This window comes from Anolis sagrei, chromosome 2 (assembly GCF_037176765.1).
Source record: "Anolis sagrei isolate rAnoSag1 chromosome 2, rAnoSag1.mat, whole genome shotgun sequence".
NCBI lineage: Eukaryota > Metazoa > Chordata > Lepidosauria > Squamata > Dactyloidae > Anolis > Anolis sagrei.
In genome coordinates this window covers 259,759,279-259,785,875 of record NC_090022.1, presented here as the reverse complement: position 1 = coordinate 259,785,875, position 26,597 = coordinate 259,759,279, and the positions used below count along the sequence as shown (strand labels likewise).

The 26,597-nt window shown below is 38.7% G+C and overlaps 1 protein-coding gene across 2 annotated transcripts in view; it reads right to left on the bottom strand.

Annotated features, from left to right (window-relative positions):
- EDIL3 (EGF like repeats and discoidin domains 3) overlaps positions 1 to 26,597 on the bottom strand; it is a 325,907-nt gene that overhangs the window by 28,814 nt on the left and 270,496 nt on the right. For both annotated transcript variants that reach the window (XM_060761741.2, XM_060761742.2), the window contains one exon: positions 23,917 to 24,101. In XM_060761741.2, coding sequence (XP_060617724.2) covers positions 23,917 to 24,101 — 185 coding nt within the window. The remainder of the gene's footprint in view (positions 1 to 23,916; positions 24,102 to 26,597) is intronic.

Below are 26,597 nucleotides of genomic sequence, written 5' to 3'. Positions count from 1 at the left end.
TCTGTAGGAGGGAACTTTAATTAGACTCTGTCCCTTTAAGAACCCCCTCTCCCAGAGGCGGAGATTGCAGTCATCCTAAGCAACTCCTTTGCATCCAGTTAGACAATCTAAGGGCCTTTCCAGACAAGCTGTTATGCCAGGAGCATCCACGTTTAAAAAATGTGGATGTTCCTGGGGGCCTGTCCAAACCCATCCCAGAAAGCATGCGCTTTCTGGGGTGGGTGTCCAGATGTTCTTCTGGGACTATCCCAGGAGAACATCCGGAGACTCTACGCCCCCCCCCCCAAAAAAAGCCCCAACCCCCTTTTAAAAGTAAAATAAACTTACCAGGCCTCCATTACAGTGTTGTCAGAGCTCTCCTGGTGAATAGAAATGATGTGTGAGGAGGGGGGGGGGAGAGGAGCAATTTGCCTCCTCTCTCCACTTCTCTGGTGCATCATTTCTACACATCAGGAGAGCTTTGGCAACACTGTAATGAAGGCCTGGTAAGTTTATTTTATTTTTAAATGGGGGTTGGGGGCTTTGAGCAAGGAGGTTGGACGAATTTAGTCTGGAAAACTGTGGGAATAGTGTCTGGACTGCAGTCCAGACAGCAGAAGTACTGGATTTATCCTGCGCCTTCCAAGAAGGTGTGGAATAAACCTACAATCTAATTAATCTGGTAAATCTTCTGCCTGCTTTTTTTGTTTGTTTCAGGAGCCACTTGAGGAACTTCAAGTCGATTCTGGTGTGAGATAATTGGCTGTCTGCAAGGACGTTGTCCAGAAGATGCCTGGATGTTTTGATGTTTTACCATCCTTGAAGGAGGCTTTTCTCATGTCCCTGCATGGGGAGCTGGAGCTAACAGAGGGAGCTCATCTGCACTCTCCCCAGATTCGAACCTGTGACCTGTCAGTTTTCAGTCCTGCTGGCACAAGGATTTAACCCACTGCGCCACCAGGGGCTGCCTGCTGATCTGATATAATCAAATTTAAAAGCAATCACCTCCCTAGTCATTTTAGGTAAAAATGAAAATCATGGAGTCCAGGGCAGAGCCTGTTATGTTAATGAGAACATAGAATTAATGCAGTTCACCATGTCTCGATGTTGTGGAATCCTGGGAGTAGTAGTTTCACAAAGTCTTTAGTCTTTCTGCCAATTAGTGCTGCCACTTCACTAAACTTTAACTCTCAGGGTCCTATAGTATTGAGTCTTGGTAGCTAAAATGGTGTCAAAACGCATTAATTCTTTGGTGTAGATGCACCCTAAGTGTTGAAGTAAAATTCAACTGCCAGTCCAAAGATTTTTTTGTAAAAGTAATTGCAAATGAGGTTGAGGACATGTTATTTTCTGTACAAAGAATTGCAAATGGGGATAAGGACATGGTATTTTGTAATTTGCCTCAGGCAGGAAAGTATCTTGAGCTGTCCTTGCCTGCAGCCTTCAAAACTCTTAAACAAGTTCTTTTTAGCTCATTCGTTTTTCAGCACTTCTTATACATTCAGCACCAGTGACAGCTTTCAGATATACCAGTTACTCAAGAAATAGGTCATTACAAAATTTGAATGATGGAGTTTGCCTTGAATATAAGCCCACCTTTTAAATAAGCAATGCATACAACCTCTAAACCCCATCAAAATATCATTTAAACTTACTTCAGAGACTGGAAGAATATTTATGATCGATGTAGTATAATTTATCTTAAACCGTGTTACTTTAAAAATAAAATTTAAAAATAAAATTTAAAAATAAAATTTAAAAATAAAATTTAAAAATAAAATTTAAAAATAAAATTTAAAAATAAAATTTAAAAATAATTTACACAATATTTCCCAAATCTCTGAAAAGTTAAATAGTGCAACTGACATACAAACACTGAAAATTGGTTTAGTGAGGATTTCCCATACTGTAATGCTATGTAGTCTCTTTTATGGGTTGCAAACACATCAATAAGTGCCACAAAAGGAAAATTAAAGCAAGGAAAACAAGGCAAAATGTTGGCTCTTTTGCAAGTTGACACATTCCTACCAATATCACAAACTCAGACAATATTTCCATAAATTACATTCATTTTATACACTTTAAAAGGATTTCCAGTAGCAGATGGCCCACTTACATATTAGGAATGCACTGCTGTGCAGACTGACATCAACAGAGATGTTGCTGTTGGATCAGAATAAAAGCATCTTTTGCACACTTTTCTCTCTGAGTGTGCCTTATCATAGTGCATCAGCCCAAAGGGAATTCCAGAGGTATTTTGACACCCCTTTAGTTATCTCCCTAATAAGTGCTTCTTCTGCTAGATGGTATATGGTTGTCTGCAATATTATTTCTTTACACCTTCTCTTCTTTCATGAGTGATTTTTCAAGGAGCACCATATTACTTTGTCTTGATCCCTTTGAGAGAATTGCAACTGACTGAGAATTTGACAGGCAACTGTATGTGCACTGGGACAAGGGACAAGTCTAATGTTCTTCAAATGTCACATTTTAACAGATCAGCTTTATTACCTTTCCTTTCATAATGACAATTTTTAGCATTGGGTTGCTGTGAGTTTTCCGAGTTCCAGAAGCATTCTCTCCTGACGTTTTGCCTGCATCTATGGCAAGGCATCCTCAGAGGTTGTGAGTTCTGTTGGAAACTAGGAATATGGGGTTTATATAATGTCTCCCAGGGTGGGAGAAAGAACTCTTGCCTGTTTGAGACAAGTGTGAATGTTGCAATTGGCCACCCTGATTATCATTTAATGGCCTTGCAGTTTCAAGGTCTGGCTTCTTACTGCCTGGGGGAATCCTTTGTTGGGAGGTGATTAGCTGGCCTTGATTGTTTCTTGTCTGGAATCCCCCTGCTTTTTGAGTCTTTCTCTTTATTTACTGTTCTGAGTTTAGAGTTTTTTTAAAAATACTGGTAGCCAGATTTTGTTTATTTTCATGTTTTCCTCCTTTCTGTTGAAATTGTCCACATGCTTGTGGATTTCAATGGTTTTTCTTTGTAGTCTCACATGGTAGTTGTTAGAGTGGTCCAGCATTTCTGTGTTCCCAAATAATATGCTGTGTCCAGGTTGGTTCATCTCGTGTTTTGCTATGACTAACTTCTCTGTTGGAAGTAGTCTGCAGTGCCTTTCATGTTTCTTGATTCGTATTTGGGCAACAATGCATTTGGTGGTCCCTATGTAGACTTGACCACAGCTGCATGGAATATGGTAGACTCCTGCAGAGGTGAGACTAAATCAGCATTTCTCAACCAGGGAGTCATGAAGGGGTACAATATGAATGGGTTCCTGAGTTTATACATACAACACAATAGCCCACTTGTACACAAAAAGAAAAATAAATCAGTTCAGCCAATAATGTGACTGGTGAAACTTATTATTCAGTTCCAAATCATAGCATTCACAAAACAATATTGTATGTGTTTGGTACAGTCACTCAAAGAAGTATCAACACCGTATGTTCTTGTGTTGAGTTGAACATAAATCCATAGTCCATGACTGGTTTCGGCCTCACTCCAGGCCTTCCTCTGGTGGAAAGGTTATAAACTTGGTACTTGTCCCCTTAGAAATATAGACATATTATATACTCGCAATTAGAATCAAACACATAGCAGGGTATATTATCCCACTAAACATAAAAACTTATATCTCTAAGGGGAACAAGTACTAAGTTTATAACCTTTCCACCAGAGGAAGGCTTGGAGTGAGGTCGAAACCGGTCGTGGACTGCGGATTTATGTTCAACACATTGCATGAACATACGGCGTTGATACTTCTTTGAGTGACTGTACCAAACGCATATAATATTTTTTTGTGAATGCTATGATTTGGAACTATATAATAAGTTTCACCAGTCATATTATTGGCTGAACTGATTTATTTTTCTTTTTGTGTACAAGTGGGTCATGAGGGGGTGACAGAGGGGTCATCAAAGACCATCAGAAAACACAGTATTTTCTATTGGTCATGGAGGTTCTGTGTTGGAAGTTTTGGGTTAATTTCCAATTTTTCGCTAGATCTTGTTTTAAAGGAGTAGCATGACTCCTTGAATTTTCTTCCTCACTGGTGTGATGAGAAAGGGGCTCTGAGTGCTGCAAAAAATATGAATGTGAATATGAATCTCATGGGCCACTTTAAGGCAAGCCACTATTATTCCCATAATGCATATAGGAGTAACTGAAGCTGAGCATGGCCTGCCAGAGGTCACCTACGACTTCATCATATTACCAAATTTCAGCGTCCTAGGACACTTCAAGGATGCTGGGAGGATGGAGCCAGCCAGCTACTTCTGGCAAGGGTCTGGGCTTCCAGCATCCTGACATGCTGCTCAGAGAACATGGGATGCTTCCTGCATTCTCATAGATAACAATGAGGAGCATGCAGGGGGGAAGTTGGGCAGTGACTCTTCCCCCCATGGGATGGGCAAAGAGACAATGCAGGGAGTTGGGTGATGGTTTCCCCTACTGCCCGCCAGATTTGCCATGCTGTCTGGTGAATCCCCTTACTATCGCCTACTGTTTGGAACTCAATGATATGCATATAAACAAAAATCAAGTGACTTGCTTTCTCAATATGCCGTATAGCAGATCTAAATCATAATTTGAAAAAGAGACACATAGGAAGAAAAACTTCATTTATGACACCAACTTGCAATGTGCTAAATGATCAGTACACAATATGGCAACACTATTCCAACAAATCTATCAGAGCTGGGAATCTTTGGTCATCTAAATGTTTGGGACCTCAGTTCAAGTATAGCTAACTGTTCAAAATGTCTGGTAAATTTCACCTCAAGCCATTGACATATGGCATACCTTAGGCATGAACCCTGGCTTAGCAAAGAAAAATCTCCTATGTTATAAACTGTATTATGTATTTTTTTTCAGTCTCCAACACAAATTAATTCTCACAAATCATGATAGCAATTCCTTCCAGACACTACAGGGAGATGTGCGTACTGGATGAATGATGCTCAGGCATACCTCCAGATTGATCAAGAGGGAGATAGGGACACAGAGAGAGAACTGGCGATAAATGTCCAAGAAACTGTTCTACATAATATTTTTATAATGAAGAGTAAAGTAGTACATTGTACATTACTTATTGTCATATAATTATTCCTCCCTATTACTGAAGGCAAAGGATGAGTAATAGCATTATATTCGAATTTTTGTGCATCCTATCTGAAGCATAATTTATATATAACTCTGTGGTGAAAACACCTAAAATATTTTTAAAGCAGCCATTAAAGGAATAACCCATATGACCACCTGAATTAAAAGTTTATTTGCCTAAAGGGGTTTTTAGCCTAGGATTTTCTTAGTTCTTTGGATGAATGAGTTTCCAAAGGGCCACTCTTTAGGATATAAATTACACTACTCGATGAATTAGATCTTGTTCTGAAATCTATTTAATCTAAATCATTTTGCTAAAAGACAATGAATAATATGATTGTAATAAAATTTATTTTAGAAAGAATTGTCCTGCTTAGTTCTGAGAAAGCCAAAGATGTAAATATGGTATGTGTGCTTTCAGTAGAACAACTTCTGGGTAAATATTTTTCATCCATGTTCATTCAGAACTAAGTTCTGATATGAGTGAAAATCTATGCAGCATAAATACATCCTGGTGCTGACCTAGGCAGGGGCGGCTCGTCCATTACGCAAAGTAAGCGGTCGCAGAACACTTTTTTTTTGCCAGGGGTGCAGAGGCACCTCTGTAAATGCCCCTCGACTGACACTTGAGGAGCGCCCCCTCAGCTCACAACAGCCCTAGCAGTCCGGGGGGGGGGCTTTCTTGCCTCGCTGCCGGGCGATCCTCTTCCCAAAGGGGCCGGGCCCTTGAGTCTCGCCTAGCCCCTCTCGTTCCTGATCCACCCGGCCACCGGGTGCGTGAGCAGAGCCAGCGCGCAATCGTTCTCCATGTTCAATCCCTTCCCCATGACCAGCTCCCTTTCCTGATCCCCTGGTGCTCTACCCACCTCCTCTCCTCTCCCCAATCCGCGGGTGGGCCAAGGGGCGGAGCTGCCACGCCTGGCCCGCTTTGGGTCCGGAGGCATGTCTGAAGACCCCAGCATGCACACCAAAAGTCGCCTCTTCTCCTGACTTTCTCTTCAGCCATTGGGACCATGAGAGAGAGAGAGAGAAAGAGAGAGAGAGAGAGAGAGAGAGAGGGAGGGAGGGAGGGAGCCCCTCCAGCTGGAGGTATCTCCCACCTCCGCTCCCTCCTTTGTTTTTGCGCCTACCTTCAGGAAAGGTGGGCATCTGCACCTCTCTCTCTCCCTCTCTCTCTCTCTTGGTCCCAATGGCTGAGGAGAAAGTCAGGAGAAGAGGTGACTTTTGGTGCACACGCCAGGGTCTTCAGGCACGCCTCCGGTCCCAAAGCGGGCCAGGCAAGGGAGCAAGTGCGGCAAGTGTAGTTATAGTTCACCTACAATCAAAGAGCATTCTGAACTCCACCAATGATGGAATTGAACCAAATATGGCACAGAGAACTCCCACGACGAACAGAAAATATATATCAATGATTGGTTAGGGGGGCGCGCCAAAATGCTGTTTGCTTACCTTTGAAAATTACCTAGGGCCGCCTCTGGACCTAGGCATACTCATTCTAGGTATTAAATTATTAAACTGGTTACACTATGTAGAACCAGTGTAATCACATTTAATTTAGCCCTTAAATAACTGTCTTACTTCTGTTGCCATCCACAGCACCATAACTATTGCTTCATAACAATGATTACAGGACTGTGTATGATAAATTAAAACATATACAAAAATACACTGAAGGCAAGTACATTACCAAAACTTGAGTTGAAGTTTTAGCAACATCATGCAATGACTTTCCCTATAAATTATGAAGGATGACAAAAAATGGCTTGACGATGTCTACATGAATTGGCCCTTACTTTGAAATATGCTGCATTTAAGTGAGAGGGTCTTATTTTCAGCCAAATATGTTTAAGGATGCCAGACTGGAGGCCAATTCTGTGCTCTATAAATTGTTAGTGAACCTTATGGTCCTGGCACACAGAAGATTGCTTTACTAATTGCAGTGATAAATAGTGATTAGTAATGAATGACTCAACAGCAGGGTATGCTTTTCCCAGGCAAATAGTGTCTGCACATTATAGAAATGCAGCAGCCAGAGCCTTTAAAATAGAACTACTATCTTCAAGTTCCTAATCCAACAGTAAGTAATGACAATAACTTCCATTGTTTATCTGTGTATGGCCATAGTTAATACATTGATTGAATTACCCTATCTTTATATTGTAATAGTTGTTAAGATCAAATGGAAGGCATTTTCCATCAGTGATGCAAAAGCAAGGACAAAAAGTGATACAGTAATGCCATTTACAAAAAAAAAATGGTTGTATGAAAAATGAAGACTATTCATATCAGGCCAGTATCATTATAAAAAAATTAAGACATTTTAAGCACAACAGAAGTAGCAAGACTTCCGGGAACCTCCAGCCCCAAATGTGGGGTAAAACTAACCTCATTTTAGCCCACATTAGCACTTCACGGTTTTGAACCATTTCTTTTTAACCTCACTACTCACTAGTCTCTTTCATTGGCAGGACACTCTGCCAGAAATACTTTATCAAGTGCAACCAGGCAATAGCTTGCTACACTGCTGCTGGAAAATCATCTCCCACTACACTAATTTCAGGGTTTTTTTTTTTTACCATGTCATTTTCTATCTTATCAATTTGCCACAATTCTCAAAATTGCATTCTGTATCAAGGTAGACTTGAGTTACAATCTTGTCAAATGGCCGCCGGAGTCGCTTTGCTTCATTGGGCGGGGGGGGGGGGTGTAGGAAACCCGGCACTTCACCTCTCCTGCATCACTCGGGTCCTCTTTCAGCTGATCTCATGAGGGGAAGCATGGAGCATGCATGGAGTGTGTGGCTTTCCTTCATGGATTCCAATGGCAACATAAGAAGCCTCTTGTGTTGCCGTGGTAGTGGCATGCACTAGCACCACCCACAGAGCTGCACCAGCATCATATGATGGGAGCCAGCAGGCTCTGTGGGTGCCCTGCATGCTGCTGAATTCAGCCCTTTGAGATGAGGTTGCTTGAAACCGTTTAACTGTTGAAGCAGTACCTACTGATCTACTCACATTTACATGTTTTTGAACTGCTAGGTTGGCAGAAGCTGGGGCTAACAATGGGAACTCACTCCATTCTGCAGATTTGAACCGCCAACCTTCAGGTCAGCAAGTTCCACAGCTCAGCAGATTAATCCACTGCACCACCACCACCCCTTTAGTGGTTAATAAAAACCTTTTAAAATACCAAGCTTATTTTGACAAAACAGTGAACCCTTGGTTCCAGGACTCCCTGCCCCCGTGGATACCAAAATCCATGGATGCTCAAGTGCCATTATATACAATGGTGCCTTTTATCAAAAAAGTGGGGAAATCAAGGTTTGTTTTTGGATTGAAAAATATTTTCAAGCCAATGATTGTTGAATTTGTAGATATTTGGATATGGAAGGCCAAATCTACCACTGAATTATGTACAGAAGAAAGAAAGAAATCCCAGGGATGATACTAATAAGTTATGTGAACATAAAGTTATCTTTCTGAAATATACACATGCACAGAGTAATTTAGGTTAGCCTACTCTTTCTTCATTATAAGCATGGCAAATGGCTACCTTATTCTGTATATATTCTGTTTGTGTTATTTACATAATATGGAAGTCAAGTACTCTTGTTTATCTTCAGTACTAACCATCCTGTTAAAAATATTTAAGTTAGTTTAACAGGAGTAGTTAATGGCAGTTTGTGAACTATAAAATCCCAGTAAAAAGCTACAACGAAGTTTTTAGGCTATGTGGTAATAAATTTTCAGCTATAAAATAATTAATGTACAAATAGCAGGAATGCAAGGCAGCCATTTATATCCTTTCCACATGCTGATTATCATAATACATTGTTGTGCTGAAAACAACATATTTTACAGGCACGGTTTGGGCAATGTTTTATTAGCCCATTTCATGATGTTTTCTTTCTTTTAGTCTGTTTCACAATATGGAGATCATTGCGTAAAAAGACATAATGTCAAAGTGCTCAACAAATACTTACCTAAAGGCTGAATTTCATATTTTTTTTTAAATGCTTTGATGGCCAAAGTGTAATGCTTAGGAATCTTTCTGCAAAATTGGATTAGAGATTGAATTTGAATAATTAATTTAAATGTTTTGGATAATGCCCCACAGTATTAAAATTTAATTTGCTTATATACTTTAATGCAGGGAAAAGAACATAGTTGCCAGAATAAAGAGTTGTTTTCAAGAAAAATGGCAGAGAAGGGTTCTTAAATCATAGAAGGCACTTCTGTCCCTAAGCAAATTAACATTGTACTTGTTGACATATGCTATAGGTTTCAGAGTCAGTTTAATTTGCTTGAGTTCCACTGAAATTAATAGCATTCAGGACATTCTTTCTCTCTAAATTAGTAATTGGTTGAATATAGACCCCTTCTACACTGCTATGTAATCCAGATTATTAAATCAGATAATCCACATTATCTTCTTGGGATTATATGAATCTACACCACCATATAATCCAGTTAAAACAGATAATCTGGATTTTATATGACAGTGTAGAAGAGGTCGGCAGCTTGGTTTTGAAGATTTGCTGAATTTTTGATCTTGGCTTTGAGATCAATAAGATTTTGAAACATGTGGTTCTCCACACCATTTCATGATAAGAAAGATTTAGCAAAGATGTCATGTTGTCAGTCTATAACAGGGGTCCTCAAACTAAGGCCCAGGGGCCGGATACAGTCCTCCAAAGTCATTTACCTGGCCCTCGCTCAAGGTCAACCTAAGTCTGAAATGACTTGAAAGCACACAACAACAACAATAATCCTATCTCATCAGCCAAAAGCAGGCCCACACTTCCCACTGAAATACTAATAAGTTTATATTTGTTAAAATTGTTCTTCATTTTAATTTTTGTATTGTTTCTAAGTGTTTTTTGCACTACAAATAAGATATGTACAGTGTGCATAGGGATTCATGGGGTTTTTTTTTTTCCAAATTATAATCCAGCCCTCCAACAGTTTGAGGGACTGTGATCTGGCTTTTGGTTTAAAAAGTTTGAGGATCTCTGGTCTATAATATCTGTTCAGAGTTCCATTTAATCCACGTATGGATACCCGAGTTCTCAATTCGTGAACAATTGTATTGTTCAAATAGACTATAATCAACACTTCCCTAAAATCTTTCTAAAGTTCCATCTACACTCCCATAGAATGCAGTTCAACTGCATAGAACTGTATTATATGTGTCTACGCTGACCATATAAAGCAGTTTCAAACTGCATTGTATGGGACCTAAAGCATTGAAATCTGGGTTAAGGTAACTTTGCAATGTTATAAAGTATTTAAAGCACCATATAGGGGAGGATTATACATATAATATAGACATCCAATCAGGGGACATGACTTCCGTTTCATATAATCTGAAAAGGAACTCATTCATCCCTAAACAGATCTCTTTTATATAAAAAAAAAACTTTATATGTTTCTAAGCAGGCATCTGTCATAGTTATTACTATAATAGCCACCTTGCTAAGGAATATTCTTATAACACAATATTATAACATACTCATTCACCTATGAATTCTCATTTAATCTCAATCAGGAATTTATCTATTAGATAAAAATATATTTAATACTGATAGGTTCCAGCATTCTCTCTGTTTCCAGCATTCAAAGAGTATGTCACTCAGCTGAGAAGAGAGTAGCTGTTAGGAACAACTATACCTGAAACTGTTGGAAGCAGTCATGGAGTACTTGGTGTTTATTTGCCTGAGGGTAGTTTTTATAGAGCTCGCAACTAGTCTGTTGACATTTCCCAAACAATGACATTAAACTGAATTTATGAGCCATAAAACAAACTCCACTATGTCCTTTAAAAATCCTGTGTCAAAATTCCTGTTTGGAGTCTTATTCTTTTCTGTAACATACTGAAAAAAATGGGGTGTTTTGTCTAGACCATCATTTTTTGCATCTGGTTATGTCACCTATTTACTATAGCTTTCAGTTGAACAAATCTTGACATGCTTTAGCTTGGCTAAATGCCGAGACACTGATCTCTGAAATTTGGACTTCAGATTTTGTATCTAACATTTGATTACAGCTCTTATGTTTATATCTGTTGATCATAGTTTCCCGTTAACACCTCACTTCAGCATCTTAAATTTGCAAAATAGTTACAAGCAGGTTTTTTTAAAAGTAGCTATGTCTTGAAGGCAGAAAAAACAAGGCAAGGCATTCATTCCCTTTTCAGCTGTAGGTTTCATTGAGTTTCACCAATAGAACCTGAAATGCTTATGATGAGCAGGTTATGATGGTTGATGATGGGTGCGAGACACCACCATCAAACTGTTCTATGTTCTCTGATCCAACTTTACAACAGTGTGATGCTGCATCCATTACAGTTACTAGAATTTCATGTTGCTGGGGCAGAGAAGAGGGCCTTTCACTGTGGTGAGAAAGATTGGAGCAGAGTTTTAGTAATTGGGTTTCTCATCCATCCATATACCTATATGATAACTACTACATAATACATATGTATGAGCTTGCTTTAAAGACTGTGTTTAATAATTTGTCTGTATGCTGCTTGAGTTACCCAGCAAATCAGCTTCTTGCACGAAAGACTCAAGAACCATCTGGGGCTAAAGAAAAAAAATCTAGAAGTAGAGACTTGGAGACCATTTGCATTTTATTCTGTATCTGGCTCAGCTAAAGGGATATGAGAACATTTTCTTTGCATCTCTATTTTATTTCTGCATCTATTTCATCGATTTGTCACCAACAAAGCTGTATTGCATGCTCTTGGTGACTTAGGGTGCCTCTACATTATAGAGTTAATGCAGTCTGATACTACTTTAACTGTCATGACTCAATGCAATGGAGTCATGGGAACTGTGGTGAGGCCCCAACACTCTTCGACAGAGAATGCTGAAGTCCTTGTAGAATTACAATCCCCATGATTCTACAGCATTAAGTCATGGCAGTTAAAGTGGCATCAAACTGCATTGGTTCTACAGTGTAAATGCACCCAGGGTCTTACTGCAGTATGTCCTTTTAACCTGAATTGAGCAGGACCTAAGGGGATCATGTCCTCCAGATCAATACAGACAGTTAACTAGTAATGATACAATATACTACACCACACTCAAAGGTCATGAGCAGGAGAAACAGGTCTAAGAAGAGGAAAGAACGTGAAAAACAGTAGTATGGAGGCCCCTGCTACCACTAGCATCTACCGCCTGAGACTGTTGCCTTTTTCTGTCTTATGAGAAGCCTTGGTACTCATAAGCACTCATTTAGTCCCAGCTGAGCTAAATATTTATAGCACTGACAACTTTGCAGTTACCCACAAAACTAGTCTAAGAACTTGGGATTCACATGGGATACTTCCATTTAAAAAAAGGCATGGAGAAGTGTTTCATTCCTATGTTCTTATTATGAAATACATATCTTTTTCCTCCTAGCCTGTTTTTAAATCCAGCACATGTAAGAGGAGGGAAAGATTATTAAAAGGGAGGTTGTCTTTGTATAGTTTCCTGACAGATGCTTTTGGAAGACAGCATATCAACAATAAAAATGACAAACAGCTGTTTTAAAGCTGCCTGGGGATTTACAAAGAGGGGGATATCAGGAGATATCAGAATATGAACAGAAAGCAGGCTATGTTGTCTAAATCATAAATGATTTAGGTAGCCTCTGCTTCACTATATCAGTGCACAAACAACAGCACAATGTGTGCTTATGTTCAAGACAATCTGCTTTTTTAAACAGTTGAGGAAATATTGTTCACATGTGAATGATGGATATTATTCAAATCTATGGAACATGAAATAAGGGGCAGGTTTATCCCCTAAGAAAGGGAGGCGTTGACACAGGCTCATTTGGAAACCATGGTAAGTAACAATGGTGCTGTCTAAAGCAGCTGCATTTTTTTTTCTAATACAGCACCACAAATTGAACAGAGTTGTTGTTGCTCTGACATTTTACTTTTATCCCTCTCTTTTCCATGCCAATCATCAGTATTTCCATTCTATGTAAATTTTCCTATGTGGAATAATTTTTTTTAAGTGATTGCGAGTTGATATGGTGTATCTTCAAGTCATTTCCAACTTAGGTAAAGGTAAAGGTTTTCCCCTGACATTAAGTCCAGTTGTGTCCAACTCTGGGGCTTGGTGCTCATCTTCAGAGCCGGTGTTGTCAATTAACACCTCCAAGGTCATGTGGCTGGCATGACTGCATGGAGTACCATTACCTTGCCACCGGAGAGGTACCTATTGATCTACTCGCATTTGCATGTTTTTGAACTGTTAGGTTCGCAGAAGCTGGGGCTAACAACGGGAGCTCATGTTGTTCTCCAGATTCAAACCTGTGACCTTTGGGTAAGCAAGTTCAGCAACTCAGTGGTTTAACCCACTGCGCTACCAGGGGCTCAAATTTAAGGTGACATTAAACTAAATCTACCATAGGGTTCTCCTGCCAAAATTTGTTCAGAGTGGATTTACTATTGCCTTTCGCTAGAGATGATAAATCACAGAATCACAGAGTTGGAAAAGGCTATACTGTAAGGGCTATCCAATATCCACTCAACCTCCAGTCAAGGAGACTCCACCACACTCCAAGGCAGCATATTCCACTGTCAAACAACTCTTACTGTCAGGAAGGTCTTTGTAATATTAGGTGGAATCTCTTTTCTTGTAATTTGAAGCAATAGCTCTGTCTCCTAATGTCTAGAGTAGCAAAAACAAAAAACCCAGCTTGCCTCCTTCTCAAATACAGGGTTAGTCAAAATGCATAGGCCAATAAGCCATTCAATTGAATGGCTTATTGGCCTATGCATTTTGACTAACCCTGTATTTAGACATAGCTATGATGCCCCCTCTCAAGCTTCTCTTCTCCAAGCTAAACATACCCAGCTTTTTAAGCCATTCCTCATAGGCAGGCATGTAGCCGGGGGGGGGGGGGGGGGCTGAGGGGCTTCACCCCCCCCCCCCCCGAAATTCTCATGGCCTTACTGGTGCATTATTTAAACGGTTATGTTTATTCATATCATGATCTGATCACCATACTCAATATATCCCATATGCATGGGGGTATTTGGGTAATGATACAAAAGGTTTGCTAGGGTATACCCTCTTTCACTCAGACTCAACCCCCCCCCCCCCAAAACGAACTCAGACCCCCCCCCCCCAATCGAAATCCTGGCTACGGGCCTGCTCATAGGGCTTGATTTCCAAACTTTTGGCCATTTTGATCACCCTTCTCAGACAGTGTGACTTGTTTGCAGTCTCCCAGTGGGTTTCCATGACTGGGTGGGGATTTAAATCCAGAGTTATGAGTTCTAACCAATTTACCAAGAATGGGTTTGGGTGCTAAGGAAAACGAGTTTGTGCAGACTCTCCTATTAGAATTGCCAGGTTTTTCAAACTTCTCATCAGACCAGCTCAGAACAGGCCAAAAGACATGAGACATAACTGTATAAAGCCCTTCTCAAATCTCTTTAGAGAAGGGCTTCTTTGTGAGAGTTATAGGCTTCCATGGGAGATTTAACAAGTGTTCTCATGGAAGCCCAGAATTCTTGCAAGAAGACTTCATCTTAAGAGTTGTAAAGCAGACTTTATGTAGGCCTGCCTCATGTGTTGCTCACCTCAGTTGCCAGTGCAGCCAAGAGAAGGACGTATTCTTACTAAGTATGATGACCTCAGATGGACCGCCACACTGGGACTGTAATTTGGGACCATTATTCTCTGTGTTGAATATTTGGGAAAGGTCTGTGGTGTGCATGGCTGGGAACTACTCTTTCTGTCCTCAACAGAAAAAAAAATGGGATTAGGGACTGTTCTACCCAATAAAGAACACATGCAACATGGTTGAGCCTCAGGCTACCTTCTGAATCTCCTAGCCCCTGATAATTTGTACTAACTCCCCTGAATCACATTTACTCTGGTTCTGACTCAAATATTGCTGACATTTGCCACACAATTTTAATATAAGTATCAGTTCTCTCAAGTTGCACTGGAAAAGGTACACTACTTCCAACACTGAAATGCTATTTGTATGCGAAACATGGAGACAGTAGCACAATAAACGCACAAAGTTCATGCCCTTCTCCAGCTATGCCACACTTAAGCTCTCTGAGTTACTTCCCCACAGAACTGTAAAGTGTGCTGCTGAAAGTACATTAGCTAAAAACAAAGAGAAATATCCTTTCTTATCTCTTTAGTATTCTTGGTTCACAAGCACATACTGCCATGAAGATGCTTTGCTTTCCCACTGAATGATCTTGACATTTGTTCAGAAAACAAACATCCACATGCTCCCTCAATGACCTAGGAGGCCATGAGCGTAACATTCTTTGCAGTGAATGAAAATAAGTTTTCTGCAGGGGAACAAGGCATACAAAAACAAACAGCTGCTTGCTTAACCATTTTATTAAATATAGTTCAGAAGTAATAAGGATTGAAATGTGTTTGTTTGTGATACAAATTTAGCAAAAGTCACAAATTATATTTTGTGGATGGACAAAATTTTCTTTAAAAAAGAGAGACTTGTGTCTAGGAATAATAAACATCCAGATCCAGGGTTCTCTCTCTTCTGTAGTAAGTAGGTAATGCATGCTTCCCTCTATTGCAATTCTTCAGTGTACATGCACATTTACAAATATATCCATTCTAGCCAAATAATAATTTTAGTTCTGTGGAACATTAGTTCACAGAGAATTGAGAACTAAAGTCCTCGGAGAAAGGCGATACAGACATTTTCTAATAAATAAATAAATAAATAAATAAATAAATAAAGTAACAGTTATTTTGATTTGTTATAATGTGAGTTCAACATTTTGGATCCAACCTCATATGCTTTAATTTCTTCTTTACTAAACAGTCAATTTGTTTGCTGATGAACTTGGAGTCTAATTGTGCAAAATCTGGACTCATATCACCCATCTGTCCTGATTTGTTAGAAGCAGTCCAGCATTTTTTGCTATTTTTTAATTCTCAGTTTTTTGCTCTTTTACCCTTTGTCTTCCTATGTCCCCAGCTTAATTCATTGGCTTCAGACTGGGTTTGAAGTGTAATTAACTCAGTAGGGGGGAGAGATGAGGGGCCGTTCTTCACTAACCCAAAATGTGGGCCTTATTCAGCATCCCAAACTGGACTCACTAGTTGTTGTTCATTCGTTCAGTCGTTTCCGACTCTTCGTGACCTCACGGACCAGCCCACGCTAGAGCTCTTGTCCTTCCTATTCTGTTGTCTTCTTCCACTTCCATGCATTGCTTCTTTAAAAATAAGGACTCACTAGGCCTTGATGTGGCAGAAACTTAATGAGAAATTTTCTGAACCATATAGGGAGTGAGGTATCTTCTAGGATTCCAGTCAGAAATTTGAAAAGTGGATAGACTCCATCCACTTTCACCCATTCTAAGTACAAACATAAAAATTAAAAATAACCCAAGATCTTGAGAGAACATCCTTTTCAGATATCTACCTGGTCCATTCTTTAGGAATTTTGACTATCATGATTATCATGAAAAAAAATTCATGTGTGCTCCTGTAAAGTATTTTTCTTGAAAAACCTTTGTCCAAAGCATGTTTTTGTACATGCACACACATATATACACACATCATCCAGAATCACACATGGGATTATTTGTGGAAAATTCATCCTTTTGTGCAAAATTCACTAATTTGGTGCAAAATGTGGGTTCATGGAAACAATGCTTTTAGCACAAAATATAATTTTCATGTCACAAATTAGCAACTTTGAATCTCATTTGTGATTAATGTTCAATGAATGAGTTTTAAAAATACAAAAATGTCATTTTATGAGTAGACCAAAAACTTAGTCTGTGTTTATTCTATAAAAAAGAACTAATAGACAGCTGTCCTTCCAACTCTTGATCTAGCCAAGAGAGCCAGTGTAATAAGTGGGAGGGAGAGAATTTTATAATGGTCCCTTCCCTTCTCCACTTTCAGAGCTTCTATAGGGTGATGAACTTACTAAAAGCTGCTCCTGTGTACAAGTCTTTTATTGTTGTGCTTTCTGGATATCCCAAACAATTCCCTACTTACCTTTCTGTCTCAAGCTGAGAAGGTGCATACACACAAATACACACACACACACTTGGGAGACATGGTAGCCTCAAGGCAAACATTCTTTGGACTTGGACTCCTTCACAGTGAATTGTGTTATGATAACTTTTTTCTTTCTTTCCTGGCAAATACTTGCTATATCTTCAGTTAATCAAGAATCTTATTTCACACTAGTGGATTTTACAGCAACAACTTCATCTTTTCTTGATCACCTTTGAATGTGTCTGGTGGGGCAACCCCAATTACGCTCATCTGGGTAAATACAGGTCATAAACTTTGAATTTCTTTTAGGCCAGCCTTCAATTTAAGTAAAAGACTTAGCATATTGAATATTTTCCCCTATTAAATTTCTAGAATTTAATATATTATCTTAATTTTAGGAATAACTTTACTGTAAATTGCTATATCTTTCCACAACTGGTGGTATATCATTTCTTCTTTATATGTATCATGTAATCTCAAAAGAATAACAACACCTGAGGAGGCAATACAAATGCTATCTCTTACTGCTGTTTATTTTATGGACATCTGGAGATACCAAGTTTCACAGACTTTCCCTACTCTGCCCTGCTAGTAATTTCATTGTGTGTGGCCTGTGAGGATAAATTCAATGACTTTTCATAGATCCTACATTTTTAATCTAAATGCTGCATTAAAAAATAAAGTAAGCATTTATTTTGCTTTATTGAAATGAGAGGCTTACACTTTATTGTCACTAAAACATTTGCATATTATGAATGGTGAACAAAAGGTTTGCAAAGTTAAAAGCAATTTTCAAAAGGGCAATGCTGCACTACACACTTTAACAACACAATTAACATGAATAATGGATTCTGCATGAAATCATATAGAGGGCAAAGAGGCTGAGGTGATGACCTACAGGATCTACATCAAGAGCATTGCTCAGGTAATAGCATTGCCTGCTCCAGAATCCATTTTATCACTAATCAGTCCAATTAATGGGAATTAATAGTACACAAGAAACGCAAACCTTAATATTTTTCAAGTATGACAAGTAGGGACAAAGACAAAGTCAGTGGGTAGGCTGCATGCCAGAGGACAGGGAGTTAATAATGAAATGGCTGTTTCAATTGGTACTTTACTTTCCCCCTGTGCTTTTAGTTTCTACAGATTAAATAATCAGCTATAGTTGTGTGACCTTGTTCATAACATTTTTATAACTTCCTAGGCAGGTGACTGAAATCAGGAGATAAAAGCATGTGGGAGAAAATTTCAGCAGATTCACAAGTACATATAAGATGTGAATGTGTTGGCGTAAAATAAGAATTAAAGCTTCAGTTGTATACTGATTTGTTTTAGTGAGCTTGATCAACTCCATTTTGACAATGTTTGATGTTTTCCCATGATCTATATTGTTTGCTGAACTCTGTCATTTGCCTATGCTAGAAATGCTGTAAATGCAGTATTATGTGTCTAGGGCCAGAAACCTGAAGTTATGGTTACATACAGTGCCAGATCCAGAGAACATTATCTGGATCCATACTGTGTCAGTCACATAAACATCAGATAAGGTATACCACATATGCCTTAGATATTGCTCATGGATAGTGTATGTGAAACTCTGTTTTATAAAGTACTGGTGCTTGGAATAAATGTAATCTATCTTGATCAGTGCTGTGAATAGGTTGGACTGAAAGCGGTGCTGGAACATTGTAGATTCTTTGACAAAAGTTATAGTTAGTTGTTTGTTTGCCATCCTGCTCAGTTTCAGGGCACATTCCAGTTCCTTGTTTCACTTGGGAAATTCAGTAGGGCTGATATTTTAGTCCTAACCATCAATTGGAGGCTCATGTGAGGTTAGTTTTCTTCCCTTTATGCTTTTAATTGTAATTATTTTGTTATTCTGGAACATTGTTGCATATATCCGAGAAGTCTTTTGAATGTATTTTTTGAAGAAGAAAAAACGTAGCTGAAATTTCTCAGTCAAGAAATGTCCAGCAAAGACCAGAAAGAGAAAAGTGTAGACATATATCATATGGAAGTCAATGTGATGTAGTGTTTTGTACAGGTTGAATATCCCCCATTTGACATGTTTGGTATCAGAAGTGTTTTTGATTTCAGCTTTTTCCCTTTGAATTTCAGATCATCTGCTTTTGCATTTACATACTTAAAAAGACCTCTTGGTGATAGGAGTCAAGTCTAAACTCAGAATTCATTTAAGTTTCATATGTAACTATAACACATAGCCTGAAGTAAATTTTATATAATATTTTTAAAAAGAATTTTGTGCATGAAACCAACTTTGTGTATACTAAGTCATCACGGAACAATTTCAGTCACTCATTTGGATAATGTTAGATTTTGGATTTGGAATCCCAGATAAAGGATGCTAAACATCTACCAACCTGTGCCTTTACTGTGCTGCCTTAGAAAGTAGACTATTTATTTATTTATTTATTTACTATATTTATGTACTGTCCCTCTCAACCCGCAGGTGACTTGGGGCGGTTTACAGTCAATATCAAGACCATAAGATACAATTACAATACAATTAAAAACATTAAGATAATATAAAACCATAGAATAGTTTAGAGAATATAGCAAAGTGTTAGGTGTTGATATACAGTAGCATATAACAGCTGGGCACCTACGTACTCCCCTAGTCTTCTGGAACACCATCAAAAAGGGGCCCAAATAGAGTGCTGCATAGTCATCCAGTCTTGAACTTAAATTGCCTATTGTCATTCTTTCCTTGTCCATTTTAACTAGTGGACATATTTGCTGTGTTATTTCCAGAAAAATACATGATTATCTGTTCCAATAAGGACATCGAAGAGTCCTATGAAATCTGTATATTGCTACATCCAGTGAAGTGATATGCCTGCCATGAAAGCTTATGCCAAATAAAAGGTGATAGACTCCCAGGTGTCACAAAACTCTTTGTTGTTTTGGTTATGGTTAGTGCTTCTTGCAAATACACTTGTTTGCTTATAGCTATTATCTTCATGTTCGAAGGCTTTAAAAAAAGTCTAATTGTCAAAAAACTTTCTAAATTCACATCACTATTCTTTTATGTATTGTAAATGGGAATAACTTATTTTCAAAAACCGTAACTTGCCTTAGAGGTGTTTTATATAGTTTGAAAAGGGATAGGAGAATAGGCAATGCTGTTCTTAGAGTGACATAAAATCTGCCAGTAGCCATCTGGATGCAAAATGAATCAATTTGTATATCCTATCAGGTACAACAGGGGGAAAAATGTCTGGAACACAACAGAAATAGAGAAAATAATAAGGGTTGTCATTGTCTCTTCTCCTCACTTCCCTAATTCCCTGCCCATCTGCACAAAACTACAGATCCACTGTCACAGATGAATAATGCACCAGAAAGTAATCCCTGTATCATCTCTGCATGAATTTTGCTTCTTTGGATCAGTAAGAGAGACAGAAATGAGGCGTGTCTGTATGCCTTTCAACACCAAAATACTGTCAATGCCTTTTTCTTTTAGCATCATATTTCATATATGTATACACGTATATATATATATTTTAAAAATGAAGGAAACTGCCAGGGAAGGATGGTTGTTGTCTCTTATCTCAGCCAAAAAAAAAAAACAAAAAACAATTCCGGTCTGAGTCTTGAGAGAAAGATATAAAGTTTAGCAGAGGTGAATGCCCAAGCTGTTAGAATGCTAACAACTTAACAAGAATCTTTCTGGAATAAAAGAACTCTGCAGTTTATTGTATTTCAGATACAGTTGTTAGAGAGGAGGACATAGGACCCAGCTAGGTGTGACATTAATTTGTGAATGTTAATTATGGCATTCTAGTCTGTTTGTAAGTGGTGCTTTAATAGAGATTTAAGTGTTTTTATAGTCTTCAGTCATGTTTCAATGATTGTGATATTTAATACATTTTTAAAACATTTATAAGTATGTTATCCTTAATAGAAATACAATAACTAAATAAATATTTAAAGAAACTAATCAATTATATGATAGGTTAGTCAGTACTTCTTTTCTTTGCTCAGTGGAAAGGCACAGATCTAGATTAGGATTATGTCAATGATTTATGAAATGTTCAAAATGGTTTGAACCTTGATGAAAAAGAGTTTCTCACTATATTGAAGCAACCTATCCAAGTAGAGTAGGGGGATAAACAACAGCTCTGATCTTTTTTACATTTTAAGTCTTTAAGCATACACTTCTAGATGTAAAGAAAAATAATTTTAGCACAAAATAAGTAGTGAACATAAACACCCCCAAAATCATTGGAAAAGGCATAAGAAGCATGTGTCATCTCATGCACTGTAAATAAAAAAAATGTAATTCCTGATCCCTGAAAGAGATCATATGGTCTCAATGATTAATCCACTATGACATGGTAGATATGGAAAGATTTGCTTTGAAAATAGCCCATTTTATTGCAATTCTGAAAACAGGGATCTCTGTTCTCTTCTTGTGGCTATTTAATAAAATAAAATAAGCAAACAAAGGCAATTATGTAATGGATGCCAAATCCAGGTTGGTCTTAAGTCAAACATGATCAATTTTCACCCATTTGGGGCCTCTTCATGCCATTTTGTTTCACCAGCAGTTGCCAGCAAAAGGGAAAGTGCATGGGGTGGCTTGTGGCACCCCATGTACCTTCCTCCTTCCTATGGTGGTGATGGCACAAGGCGCCCTAGCACCCTATCCTCATCAGATGGGCGAAAGGGTGGCAACACGTTACCTCAATTGCCCTTTCCACTTTGGGAGGAATGTGGGCAGGGCCAAGCCAGCATTGTCTGATAATGCTCAGCAAAAAAAAAAAAAAAAAAAAAAAAAAAAAAAAAAAAAAAACATGTGAAGAGATTCTAGGATCCTACCTTTTCTATATCACATAGTGCCTAAGTGGATGTGGTTTTCAGAGGGAGAAGCCATAAAAGATAGGTCTACAGAAGATTTTTTTTTCCTGGATTGTTTCCCTCCTTTTCACATTTGAAATTAGCTTCCACAAACAGCAGCATTTTTACAAAACTAAGTTGTCATCAGTCCATGGTGATTTCAACAGCAACTTAGAGATCCTCTCCAGTTCTATGGCTTAATGCTAGAGCTTGGAAAATGATTTGTTTTGTTTGTTTTGCTTTCTGAAGGATTCTGGGATTTGTAGCTTACAAAGTAACACTTCTAACTTCTTTGTATTCCTGTCATAGCTGAGGAGACAGTATGTTCCATGTGGCAGATAACTTTTCCACATTTAGTGTATTTGGCCATAATTGTAGTCAGTCAATGACTTGAGGTTTATCTACATTGTAGAATTAGTGCAGTTTGACACCAATCTAACGCCATTGCTCAATGCTGTGCAATGGAAGTTGTATTTATAAAGGTCTTCTGTCTTCTCTGCCAGTGCCTCACCAAACAACAAATTCCAAGACTCCTTAGCATTGAGTCTTGGAAGTCATATCAAGCTGCATTAATTTGACAGTGAGGATACAACCTCAACTAAATCTCTAGGCATATTTAATAATTGAAATAATAAACAGACAATGCAATCACTTGTCCTTTTTTCTCCATCTCTTTCCCGCACTTACAGATTCAGAGCAAATACAGTTTTTATATGGCTAAATTGCTTAGCAAACACAGGTAAAAATGCCAAAAAAGCTAATAAGTCATAATTTATATGTAAAAACATTGCAGGGGGCTAGTAGACATTTCTTGCGTAGTTAAGACTTCATGCTGAGAATCCCATTCCTCTCTGACAGCAGATTCAAATCACTGCAATATACAATGCTTCTAATATGTAAATTGAACAGTGACTGGTCAAATAGTCTTCTGTTTGGTGATTTGTTGCTTTTTTCCATATTAGCCTACCCAGGAACATCTGTAAATCATCCTAACATTGAAAACAAGCAATGTGAATGGCTTCTTAATGACTTCACAGCATTGAATCCATTTTACAAAGGCTAAACTTGTTAAAGGTAGGCAGATCCGGGGAATTATTTTGAGTAGACTAATACAGGTTTTGTATTGAATATAAAAAGTCCAAAGGAAGAAAATCAGGTCACTAAATGCACATTGGAGGTGGGACAAATAAAGCTTTTCAGAATTCATTAATCAAAACCAGATTTTCAGTCACTTTGACAAATAATCAATGACAATGCCAGGCCACTTGAGAATTTTCCATCTGAATAACTTAATTTGCCTCAGTAAATCTGATTTTGCAGACTTGCTTCAAAACCTATTCAATTAAACCATACACTTTGCTTCCATTGCTATGGAACTAACCTGATGTAGCAAACCAACCACACAATAAAGCTATGCAATTGAGATCTGGGATAACATATTATTCACTTCACTTCAAGGAATCCTCTTACAGTAGGCTCAAGCATATTTTGTAGGAGCCATCTGACCCCTTGATACTAACCCTTGTGCAACTAGAAGGAACTGGGTGTGTTCAAGCTGCCATGGTGCCTGGCTTTACTTCATGCAGTCCATGTACAACAAATCCAAGTCACCGGCCAGATGCTAAAGAAGTCTTTCAGCTAGCACTTTGGTAAGCATACCTTCCTCCAAGAAAACCATATTTCAACCATTTCTGGCTTGGTCCTATAATTTTTTTATAGAGAAGATTTCAGGCAGTCAACCAGAATATAATAGCCTCTCCAGGTCTGTTTTACATGCCTCTTTAAACATACAGAATTCCAAGAAATAAGATCATTGCTGCAATGCCACATATCAAGCATTTCGGTTTTCTTTTTCATCAAGTACAACAACAATACACATTTTTATATATTAGCACAGCTATATTTGTTCTCCCATTCTTTAGAAAAGTAGATCCCATTGATAGTGAAAAATTGTCACCTGTAGCCACTGTGACTGATCACTGTGTCCCGATGTCCAGGCGTTCACTTTGCCTTGTTTGTCTAGTCGAGCTTTTCTAGGTTCCCATGTAAACATGTCCATGTTGAGTGTTCTGAAGATGCTTGAAGCAGTAATCTGATAATCCTGTATGTGTCCTGATTTCATGCCCAGAGGTTCAGAACAACCTAAAGGAGTGAAATAATATTTTTTGAAACTGATATTTAAGTAAACTAAAACTCCAGTAGTTGCATTCTTGTATTACTTTCCAAGTGCTGATATTGTTGTATTTACTTGGATATAATTTGCACAATTAAGACTTGTGTGCCAGCTGCGACCGTACCTCATGAAGTCTGATCTGGCCAGGGTGGTCCACGCCTTAGTCACCTCCAGATTGGATTACTGTAATGCACTCTATGTGGGGCTGCCCTTGAAGATGGATCGGAAATTTCAATTGGTCCAGCGGGCAACAGCCAGGTTACTTACTGGGGCGATTTACAGGGAACGGTCAACCCCCCTGTTTAAGGAACGCCATTGGCTGCCGTTCATTTCCCGATCCCAATTCAAGGTGCAGGTTCTGACCAAAAAACCCTTAACGGTTTGGGACCCGCCTACCTGTGTGACTGCATTTCTGTGTACAAACCCGCACGATCTCTTCATTCATCTGGGGAGGCCCTGCTCTCGCTCCCACCTCCCTTGCAGGCGTGATTGGTGGGGACGCAGGAGAGGGCCTTCTCCGTGGTTGCCCCTTGGCTCTGGAACTCACTCCCCAAGGATATCAAACAAACCCCCACATTGGCAGTCTTTAGGAGGAGCCTGAAAATGTGGCTGTTCCAGTGTGCCTTCCCTGAATAAAGGAAACAATCCTCTGCAAATACACTGAGAAGTACTTTAATTACCTGTTGGGTTGCTCTTTACTTTTGATTTAAAACCCTCCAAATAGAGACATCCTCTGCTCATGTCCAGCATTTATTTTTTAAGTTTTAACTATTACATTTGGCCCAGCCATAGGTTTTTAAACTCTTGTGTGTTATTGTCTACTTATGAGTTATATTAATTGTATTGTTTATTTTGTTTATTGCTTGTTATTTTATTATTGCTGGTTGTTTTTGATGTGCTGTTGGGCTTGGCCTCATGTAAGCTGCTCCGAATCCCTTGGGGAGATGGTGGCGGAGTATAAATAAAGTATTATTATTATTATTATTATTATTATATAATTTTTGGCTAAATCACCTTGCCAAAATTAGAGTGGGCATTAGATTCACATCAAATTGTCATCTTAGTGCTGAGCCAAAGCAAAAGAAGAAGCTGCTTCAGAAGCACCTGTCGCTCCTATTTGAGGGATGCCATCTGTAATTTAATTATCATGGCTCAATGCTATATAATCCTGAGATTTATAGTTTGTTGAGGCATCCACACTCTTTGGCAGAGAAGATCGAAGGCCTTATAAAACTACAGACCCCATGACTCCATAGCATTTAGCCAGGGCAGTTAAAGTGGATTCATTCTACAGCATAGATGCACTGCAATGTTTTCTTTTCAATTGCTGAAAGCTTTGGTGCTCTAACACTTTAGTTTTTTTAAAAAAAATTCTAAGCAGCCAGCAACTGTAATGCGTTCACATTACAAAGAGTGCACCTTTTGCTGCTGCACATTACATTTATCAGCAAATACTTTTTTTTTTGTTTCAAGGTTTTGAAAATGGAGGTGTGCATTAGATTTGATGGTGCATTAGACTCAAGTAAATACAATAACTGAACATGTTTATGGCTTCATTAAATAGTACTGTAAATTTTGCTGTAACATCCTAGTCCAGGCCCAGGCCCATAGCCACAGAAGACACACAGGAGTCTGGCCAACACAAATGTGCCTCCAACCACAACTCCTATAGCAGGGATGGAGTGGATATTGACCTCACCAGGACACATTTACTTTACCTGTGGCTGTATTTTTTCCAGTTGAAGGATTAGGAAACCTGACATGATAAAATAATGATGGTATAAGTATGCCTTGGTCTTGGTTGTTCAGTTAGGATTCATTTCATCTAGTCATAGGTCAAAACTCTACACCCTTCTCTCTTCTTCCACCTGGGTCAGTGGAGTACAAGCTACTTTTATAGTATGAATTCAGTTTTCAGAAAACTGAAGACAAAGGAAAAGTGGGAAGAGAAACTGGGGACAAAACTACACAGGCCACACTATGAAAATAGCAAAGAAGTAAGTGGTTTCAGTGTGCAGATGATTAGATGGGAGGTCCTAGAACCCGTTCGATGCCTGGATGGTGCATATAGGCACCAAAAATCTGGTCTCAAATTGGTTCCAGGTTCAGCAGTATATGTGGGTTGACAACCATGAAGAATATAGGTTTTTCTGCAACTTTCCCCACACTGTAATGCTCATATGCAGATCACCAGAATGCACTGTCCCTTAAATACTTTCTCCATGCAATGTGCTTTACAACAAAGCACAATGATACTTATTAAGAGCTTTATTTCGGGGTATTCTTTGACTTTGGTTATCACAATGTAAAAACCCTTTAAGAATGCTGCACTGCACATTTACGGTGTGCATCATATAGACACTGCTCTGCCAAGCTGTCTCTAAACTGCATTATATGATCGAAGTAGATGCACCTAGGAAAACAAAGGATTAGTCAGGATTCTTCCTGCCAAACTAGAATTGATT